This window comes from Capsicum annuum, chromosome 4, assembly GCF_002878395.1.
Source record: "Capsicum annuum cultivar UCD-10X-F1 chromosome 4, UCD10Xv1.1, whole genome shotgun sequence".
Taxonomy (NCBI): domain Eukaryota; kingdom Viridiplantae; phylum Streptophyta; class Magnoliopsida; order Solanales; family Solanaceae; genus Capsicum; species Capsicum annuum.
Window position 1 is genome coordinate 185,647,674 of NC_061114.1, and position 10,716 is coordinate 185,658,389.

Genomic DNA, 10,716 nt, shown 5'->3' on the forward strand with positions numbered 1-10,716 from the left:
TTTTCAAGCGAAATTCACTAATTTTTTTCAATATTCACTATCACTCAGTTTCAATTCAAATTTAAATTTTAATCCCAAAAAAAAAGGCTTTCAAATTTAAATTTTTATTCAAAAGAAATGAAAAGAATTAAATTGAGGGAAAATTAAAATAAAAAATAAAAAGTGAAGGGGGAGGGGCTGGAAGAGTGTTGGGGTGAGGTGTGGGGGTTGGAAGGGGATGGGGGTGAAGTGGGGACAGGGCTGGGAGGGGTGTAGGGGTTGGGGGTGGGGTGGGATGGGGTTGGGTAGGGTGTGGGGGTGGGGGTGAGGAAGGGCTGGACGGATGTTGAGGTGGGGTGGGGTGGGGTGGGGAGCTGGGGGTGGGGTGGGATGGGGATGGGTGGGGTGTGGGGGTGGGGACGGGCTGGGGTGGGGTGGGGTGGGGAGGGAAACAATATTTTTATTTTTTTAAAATTTTTAAAAATATTTTAAAATTATTTTTAAATTTTTAAATTATTTTTAAATTTTTAAAAATATTTTCAAATTAAAAAAATGGATGGAAAAAAAAGGATCCTTTTTTAATTTTAATATTATTTTTATTTTTTATTATTATTATTTTAATGTAAAATTGACCAAAAATTGACCCCCACTCGCACTCTCAAGCGCGTGGCTACACTCTTTTTATCCTAGTCACCATTTCAATGCACATAGGCAAGGTCAACGGTCAAAGGGCGTAAAATATTATTTTTTAATGGGTTCAAGGGTCCAGATAACAAATATGTAAGTAGAAGTGTCAAACTTACAAAACCGACATAGTATAGGGGTGATTTTACCTTTTAACTTATGCAATAAAGAAAATTTTATTATATTTTTTTTCTTTCTATCCTTCGTACGTACTAAATAATTACATTAAATACTCACCTAGCTAAAATCTTCTCAAGAGATATACTAAGTAGCCATTTGACCATAAAATTTTTTTACTTTTTTCCAAAAAGTTATTTCACTTTAGTAAAAACAATGTGTTTGACCATAAGAAATCCAAATGCAATTTAAAATTGTATTTAAAAAAGTGAAAACAAGTAGTAAAACTCATTTTTACTTTTTTCACTCATATTTCTTTCACAAAACTTCAAAAACAACTTTAACTTATATTCATGCTAAACACATGATTTTCATAGCCAACTGGATCAACAAAGACATAAAATGAAACGTACATGATGTGCTTTAGGTTCACCTGACACACTAATACAAGTTGACATTTTCTTTTTTGGTGCCACATTTTGCGAGAATATCATTTCAAAATATTTATTACAAACTGCACACGACTTCTCACAAAAGGCAGATAAAGAGTACCCTCCAAATTTCAAACCAGAATACCGGTCATGGCCTCCACACCAACATAATTATGTAACTTTGGACATCACCAGCCACTGAGCCAGCATAATCCAAACTTACAAAGAACACAACAAAGTGGGCTGATTAAACAAATGGATGTTACAACTGGAACTTCACACATGGTACAAAGTTTATACATTGTTCCTTTCACCAAGTATATTTAACACTTCGAGCGAAAATTACAACAGAAGCGTCTTAAACTCTATGAATGAAGGATCAAGCGACAAAGGATGATACACGAAAAGGGGAAAAAAAGGAACGAAGAAAATAGCAGTTGTCCAATGAGAAAGAGCCTCCTGCATCTCCTTAATTATGATGAGAGTAACACAATGACTGTGCAACGGACTCAAATCTTTAGGCAATTCTAAGAGAAAACTAGGATCAACTAAATTTTCTATTTGTTCTTTCTATTCACATGCCAACTTTGTGTCGAAGCTGCTCAAACAGATGGCGAAAGCCTGAAAGGCAGATAAAGGATACCGATAATCCATTGTAAACATATCTTTGCCAACCTTACCAAACTGCAAGATAATCTTGTCTTGATCTGATGATGATGACTGAGCTGGTTGTGCTGGTGTTGGCGCACCTGCTGCATGCTGTGTAGCAGCAATCAACTGGAAATTCTTGACAGAAGCGACAGTTACCCTCCCTCTGAAATTCAGACACCAACACTGCAGCTGTTCATGCCATCTAGGCGCCTTGTTTCGAAGTACCAAAAATCTACTCTTCCCTTCATCTACTTCACTTGGACCCCCAATATCTGAAAACCGAGCACTGCTGAATTCTGTTGAAGCATCAATTGATTTGGAGAAGGACATGCTCCTAAATGAGTCCTCGAGATTGGGAGGGAGAAGTTCAGGTTGGCCTGGGACTGTGCCCCCGGGTTCAAGGGCCGAGACAGGGATTGAGTGCATGACACAATTCATCCTGCGAGGCCCCCTGGTTCCGAGTACATTCAGTTCGTAGGATACCTGTGCAATGTTGTAGCTTCCCGTAGGGACTTTGGGAGAAACTTTCTTGGAATAGAATCTCCGGCTTCCACCAGGTGGAGGGATACTAGAACTGTTGTATGGTGGCTGGGTATCATAAATTATGAACTTCGTGCCCAGAAAATTTGACCTGAAAAGAAGAATAAAGAAGTTTAAAAGCCTTTTACAATTTTGCCTAAATCGGACACTTGCATCAGAAATATTATGTCCATGACCCACTAAAAATACTCATTTCAAGTTCAAGCTAACAGCTAAATTCATGCTAACAAAACTTCATCACATAACAGAATAATCTTCGCATGTTTTAACAATTTATTCACCTTTTTTCCAAGACAAGTCTAGGAATTGCATAAACTAAAGAATATAACCAAATAGGTCATCAGGACAGGTTCAACATTATGCACAACTGGGAAATGATCCATTCATTACCTGTCAAAGTTGTTAGGATTTTTGCCCTGATTTTCTTACTATATTTAAGTTTTACTTTTTCTTAGAAGGAAAATAAAAGTTACCATAATTACTTTTACTTCTCCTGAAAGAAAAAATATAATTCTTTTCCATATTTGGCTAACCTCTTTCTTGGAAGAAAGGTTTTGGACATGTATAAATAGAAGACCCCCTTCTCATACCATAACACAACAGCATCCACAATGTAGTCTTTAAAGTGTCTTTGTTTAGGGGGAGATTTTCTCTCTAATAGTTTTATGTTTTCTTTTATATTAGGTTTTTATATGTAGGTCAATTGGCCAAACTATATAATAATCATGTTTTTAGTATGTTTTTCTTTTCGTCTGATTTATCGTCTCAATAGTTTGCAACTAATAGCTTCCGCATGACACCCCCCCTCCCATAAGAATCCATAGCATTATAGAAAGATTTTGTAAGAATTTTTTGCGGTAAACATATAAAAGAGCAAACAGTCTCAAATCACCAAAGCGCTCATAATATTAGTCAACGCCTTGTCCACAGCCAAAAGGGATGGAATCCAAGTTGATGACTAGATTTATTCTTCCGTAATTTCTTTTGTCAACTAGAAAATTTATAAGTCACAGCCTGAAAGTAGAGAATCTAAGCAGAAGATTTCACTAGTTTTATACCTCCATTTAACTCTCTTCCCTCAGATAGAACCTTGGAGATCCTATTCGTCATCTCACAGTTACTCTTTGCACATTTCTTGAGCCAATTTAATCATTTATGACATCATTCCTTTTCCCAAGAGCAATTTTCTTTGACAACAGAGGTAAGAAACTGAAGGATTTGAACACGCTTGAAGCATGCTTACCTCAGTTTTCCAATGTAAGAGCTGTTTGACCTTGATATGTTATCTGGACTCATAGAGATGATGTACTCTGTACACGTGGTTCTCCGATTACGCTTTGCAGAAAGAAGAAACTTGCCATTTTCCACAAGCAAGGCTGATGGCAAACAGAAAAGGAAAGAGAGAACATCAGGCCAACTGGTTTTAATGAAAACAAGTTAATATTTGCATAAACGTAGAGAAACATCAAGAAGCTTCAGAAATAGTTCGGAGCCATTAACTAAGAATCCTTCTACACCATTGACAAAGCATGTTCAGTGAAAGTCCGGAACTCCCACACATGACCATAATAAAAAATTCCTGCTCAAACGTCCAACGAGAAGAAAAAAGAAAGATATCGCTTTTGTAAGCATCATCTGACTTTTCTGTCAATTAGCCGTGAAGTTATCCTAAGTAGACAAACATATAGACACTAAAAACCAACCCCTTCGCAAGAACTGCTTGATTCCATTTTCCACTCTGTGGAACAAGGAACTTTTGTACAATTGTGGTGGATCACTTGCAAAGAAATGATTCATCAGTCAACCCTTCCAAGAATCAAACTAGAAGAAAACCCTTTTAAAACTAAGGATCTAATGCAACAAACAGAGACATCAGATGGCTATATGAAGCTTACAGCAACAGCATATCCAGTGAAACCCCACCAGTGGGGACTATATGAAGCTTACAGATGAGCAAAACATCTACCCTAAATTTTGCAGCAAATTAGACTACATATCAGTCAACATAAAGCCAGTAGAACAAACTTACCAGGGCTAAGGCAAAGGAAAAGTTGATAGGTTAATTTAGCTTTGTCCCTCCGGATGAAGCATTGGATGGTTCCATCGCGAAACCCAGGCTGCAAGAAGGAATTGGACAACAAACATCACAACAATGACATAACACTCATGTTCCACTCTAACCTTATAAAAAATTAGAAAAATGATAGCAATAGATGCTCCACAGAAAAAATAGCAGGGAACTGGAAAAAGAAAATCACCTGCTTAAGAGAGATGGGAAAGGTCAGCTTTCCAGAGAACTCCGGCCGCTGAACAATTTCTTTGCACATCTCCCTCCATGAGCGGCAAACAGCTGCACAAGATACAACATGTTTACGAGCAGGCCACGTACTCTCACTTGCTTCCAATCTTTTAATTACATCACGAAGTAACTCTGGTGGGAGGCCTGCCCAACAACTGCTTTGAATGACTATAGTCTGGTCATGTAATTCATGGACAGCACTCTGTGACTTCCCTCTGTTATGACTGGACAGCCTAACCTCGAAACTCCGCCTAGATAAGCTTCCAATACTATCCCTAATATCACGAGCTATACTGCGAAAAGACATTTACTGGACCAGAGCAAGAGCAAGGCTTCACAGGTTACTTTTTATATGTGATGAACTTGAATCCCCGACAAGTGTGCACATTAAATATACCTGAAGAGGGAGTAGGGTATCAATTTAAACTATTTTTCATAACTTAATTACAAAGAAAATGAAGATTTGGCCCAAGGTGCATGAGGAAAAGTACAAAGCAAGAAAAGAAGATTCTTGCAAAAAGAAGGCACATAAAGCAGTCCAAAACTAGAGAACTTTACTGAAGACCACTTTCCTGCTGGAAAACCACCATTACTAAGCAAGACTACAACACACTCTTCATCATTCAAAACAATCTCACAGAAATTATTACAATCACTCCCCCACCCCCCAAACCAAATAACTTTGTAATAGTCCCATGTTTAATCTTGTAGCAGTTACTTTTCTCTCTCATATTCTAGTCTACTATTTTTTGTTTTGTTTTTTTGTTTTTTTTGGGGGGGAAGGGTTACTACAAACTCCTTACAAGAAATTTGACATTCCAAAGTATAGAGCACTAAACTATCCAAGAAACCAAGAGGGAAAAAACATGAGAAAAGAAAAAAAAAAACATTTTTTGGTCTGAAAAATGGCTCCCTAAAGGAGGAAAATGCAGTTTTTGATACCAGGCAAGAAACCATAACAGAAGATAAAAGATTTCATTTTTTCTTGTCCTACCAAGTACCGACTCAAAAAGTAGACAAACAATGCAATTTCCTAAAAAAAATTACAAATATCACACTTAGACAAATTAACTGTCTTCCACATACAAAATTATGCTTAACATTTTACTTAAAGCAAAAAAATTGAAAAAAAAAATTGTTAGTGCACACAAATTAGGCTAGCAACAAAAACCCATTAAAAATATCCTCGTTAACAAACAAAAACACTTTAATCTTCAAAAATTTTATGAAAAAAAAAAAAAAAAGCAACTTAGCTGAAAAACCAAGAAAATTTCAAAAGGTAATAAATCAAAATAATGGAAGTTTCGACCAAAAAAATAAATTAAAGGAAAAAATAAAGAACGGATAAAAAACATACCATAAATCTTGTTCCTTGTTTGGGGTCTCTACAATTATCTTCTTCTTCTTTCTCTCTCTAAAAGTCTAGTTGTTCCCCTCAACCCCCCCTCTCTCTCTCTTAAAACTCTTTCGGATACCAAAAACTTTATTAAATCCTCTTCACGGGGTCTTTTTGCTTTTAATAATTCTGAAACAAAAAATAAAAATGTGTAGTTGAGTTTCAATATTAATTAACTGCCATTTTGGTGGGGTCGTGGGGGGAGGCAGGTTCGACTTTGTTGTTAAATTTACCTTTTTCTCCTCGGACTTTTTTTTCTTTTTTCTTTTAATTTTTTTCTTTTTTTTTTCTTTATTTAAAGGATATTACTTTAAAAGTGTTTTTTATCTTTTAAAACAATGTGTGAAGTCAAACCAGACCAACACATTAAAAAGGAATATAGTAATAAAAAGGAAGTTCTTTTTTTCTAATATTTTTGTTTTCTCTTAAATGTTTTGATCTGGGTGGTTTTTTTATGTTACTACACTTTAGCAAATTTGTGTTCCAGAGTCAAGACAGACGAGAAATAATATGAAAAAGTTGGATATAACTTTCAAAGATGGTGATGAGTAGTTGTGAATCCAGGATTTAGGGATTACGGGTGTTGAAAAATAATATACACAGCGAAAATGTATCAGAATTATATTACTTACATGAATTATAGACAATCAACATAAACACATAGTTCATACAAATACCTCGTGAGCAGAATGATCCTAAATCTAATTTTAAATTCACAGCCGAACTCTCTCAATATTTGAGTGAGGTAGTACTAAATAAAAAACTAAATTTTTTAGGTTAGGAATCTTGTTATAGAGATACTCTCCCAATTCAAAGAGTAAAGAAAAACACAGATTGTTTCTACCTAAATAACTTGTTTCCATTTAAATAAGAAAAAGACGACGACTTCTCATTTTTTTTTATACAAATAAGATTTCGAGTTCGAGTTTAATATGGGCACTTAGGAATGACAGAATTAATTATCGAGGCTCACTATTTGAAAATAATTCAAAATTCTATTTGAATTATTCTTACCATAATAAATTACAAATTAATTCACTAAAATTTATAATCGCATTCCTCTATTTTTATTTTAATATTACCCATTAAACACTTATGTAGTTTCTCATGTTACGATTACAAATACTAATCCATAAATTAAATTAGTGACGAATTTAATTTGATGATTAATTTTCTTTAGAGCAATGTTTAATTTATTTCATATTTCATCATAAATCTACCAGTCGGATTTACATATGAAAACTTATAAACTTCTCATAAAAGGCGTATCATCAATCTTTATATCTTGACATTGATTCCATCAACTAGCTTATTATTTCACCAATATATATTATTATCATCCAATCTACCAGGAATATTGACCTATCTTGGAATTTCACCCTTTAATAAATCAAAATGATAAATAATATATACAGATCATAATAGTTATATCATGATTGAGAATACAAGTAGATTTAATAGTTAAGAGAATATGTTTTTACGAGCAGTCTAAAACAACTATCTCTACTCAGTCCTATTCAGTACATACAAAATGCTATAGCACGAGAAGTTAGAGCTATTCTCGTAATCAAGATTAATTGTATTTAATCTCTTGCCACAATCATTCTGATGGTTTGTCCAAATTTTCATCTACGATTATGAACTATAATTTAACTTATAAGAACGAATGATTTAATCTTCTATATATAAGCTAAACTTTATACACTAAATCATATACATATATTATAATAATTTATTTAAGGGGAAAGGACAAGAATAGCCACTCGGCTAAAACAATTGCCGCTGAGTGGCCATCGATTTTTAAATTTCAAAACATAGCCATTTAGACCTTTTTTTTGCTACTATCTTCGTGTTTTTTTTTTTTTTTGGCTACAAATATCACAATCCAGTGATTCCGTTTAAGCTATCCTCTTGTTTATCTATAACGCCATTACTCAACGGTTGATTTGAATCATAAAGATTTTAAAGTTTGCAAGCTTCAAAATAAACTATGTAGTTTTAAGCTTTAAAAAAAAAAACTATTATTCTAATTGATGTAGTTTTTCTATCAATCAAATACGATTTTATAAAATTGTAATTGTTGCTCTTCTTTTTTATGAATCAAATACAATATTTGATATCAAATACATGAATCTTTGATACCAAATACAAATATATATTTTATATAATAATTGTATAAAAGTGTATCAATGAGGTATAAAAGTGTATCAATGTAGTATAAAAGTGTATCAATATAATATAAAAGTGTATCAATATGATATAAAAGTGTATCAATTGGGTATAGAGACTGCATACGACCGACGAGCCAAATGGTTAAAAATCAAAATTAAATTGGACCGACTGGCTCCAATTGTCCAACTTTTACATGCGCTGGCCATTTCTTTTCAAAATGATCAACCCATGTCCTTTTCCCTTTATTTAATATAACAATTTATTGAATTGAATAAATAAATAAGTAATCGTTAAATAAATAATACTACATCAAAACGCATGATTTATAGCATATCCTCGAAGGTTTAACACACATATTGACGTTCAAAACTTTAAAGTTTTATCTAAAAATTAAAATGCCAACTATCTTCTTCACTTACTGGATATTCTTTTTGCATCTTATATCAAATTTTATATATATTTATATAATTATACTTAATTTATATCGAATTTAATATATGCCGAAGCATAAAAAATTTAGCTACACATCCGCTCCAGATGAAGAGTAAAATGATGTAAGAATGAGAGTAAGAGATTAAGTTTCTTTTTTCTTCTTTATAATAATAGACTTTAAAAAGGGAATGAAAATGATGTTTAATATTTTATGGGAAAATATGTGACATTTTGATGTGATTGTAGCGTTGAAAATACCAATAAATAATTCCTCCTTTTTACATAAGAAAAGGAGTACAAATCACTTGTCGTATTTTGTATTTACTAGTTTAGAATACCGCTCCACATATGTATCCTCACTTCAATGAATTTAATTTTATAAATCACTTTCATTTATAAAAAAAATATGCTCTAGTTGAAAAAAAATATGCTCTAGTTATTATAATAGATTTTTCCTTCAAGCACATCTGATATCGATAAATAAATAAATAAATAATAATAATAATAATATAACAAAAAATTATCAGATAGTCATTCCTATCTGAAATGCAGATACTACAAAAAAATCATTCAAAATCAATTGAACGTAAAAGGCTAATACTATAACAGATACAATATTTCTAGACTTCCATGAATATTTACATTGTCAAACTTTCAAGTTAATATTTTCAAATTGCAAAATATATTCAATTTAATGAAATATGAATTTTATTTAAACCTTAAGAAAATCAGCAGTACTCAAAACTTCAATTAAATAAATGAGACCCATTAATTAAACTCACAACACACAAACATATGACTAACTGACGTGTGTTTTTGTATATTGTAAGTAGTCCAAAAAAATTTAATCAATATTGTAAGATTCACTATAGTTTTCTAATATTTTAATTTTATTCGAACAAATTAACCATTGTTGTATTTTGAAATTTGCTACCACTACAACAAAAAGGTCTATTTAAGACCAACATTTAGAGACGAGTTAATAACTTGGTCTCTAAAAGTATATCTATTTAGATGAGATTATATTCCGGTCCTTAATTATGCATTTTTTTGTGAAGGTATAAAATATGGTCCTAATTTTTTTTTTAACTCGCCCCTATTAGTAATAGATCCTTGAGCGAAAAATTAATATTTTAATAAAAAAAATTATACGTATTTTTCTACTAAAAATAATACATAGGCGCCAAACAATTTTTTTCCCTTTTCTAAAATCTAATTAAAAGGAAACTCATACTATTAGTTTTCTTGAAAATATACCAGCCGCTTAAACGTTTTCTTATTCAATCAACAATTTACCCTAATTATTTTTGCACTGTCGAAGAAATTCTCTCAATTACACGATCGGCTTTGCGTCTGTGCATGCTTTCCCTTTGATTTTGCCCCATAATCTTGATTTTTCAAGCTATGTAGGTAAGTTTTATCTTAAATTTCGTTTAATTGGATGCAAAATTCTATCTGTATTGATCTTTTCAATTTTGTTCTATTGTTTTCTCAATTTTCGTCTATTTTTCGTTCATTTGATAATCTTTGTGCTTTCTTCTTTTCTTCTACTTTCTATTTTGTTTCTATGGCTTGTTTGATTTCTGTTTTCGCTCAATTTTGTTTGTTTGATTTCACTAATCTCCGTTTTCGCTCAATTTGCCCTAATGACTTTTATCGAAATATTGACTAAAATACTGATGTGGATGTAGTTGTATTTAAAACCACTGGCAACGATATGTTTATATGTTTAGTGAGGTGTTGTGCTGGGGAAAGCATAAGATGTATTTAGTTGTAATTTTTTCTGAGTAGTTAGCGCGTGATGTTGTAGAAGGTCTTCTCGGTGTTACTTTTGCATAGTTTATAATGATCCTTCAATCTTGGTCATGACAACAAGCTACCATTCCAATAGTTTAGGCTTTTGGATGCTTGACAGGTTTGAAAAATTTGTATCGTTGAGCATCAGGCTTGTTTTTTCAGAACTACTACCTTTTGTTCCTTCTTCAGATGTGATCCTTGGTTTGAGAAATTTAAAA

General features: G+C 32.7%; 1 protein-coding gene across 1 annotated transcript; it reads right to left on the reverse strand.

Moving 5' to 3' along the window:
* Positions 1-1,455: 1,455 nt before the first annotated feature.
* Positions 1,456-6,249, reverse strand: LOC107867658 (tubby-like F-box protein 8). Its single transcript, XM_016713998.2, has 5 exons — positions 6,059-6,249; positions 4,661-5,098; positions 4,432-4,519; positions 3,646-3,778; positions 1,456-2,493 (listed from the first exon to the last, which is right to left on the reverse strand). Exons 2-5 carry the CDS (start codon positions 5,006-5,008, stop codon positions 1,782-1,784), a joined length of 1,281 nt encoding a protein of 426 aa, XP_016569484.1. The 5' UTR covers positions 5,009-5,098; positions 6,059-6,249; the 3' UTR covers positions 1,456-1,781.
* Positions 6,250-10,716: the final 4,467 nt, after the last annotated feature.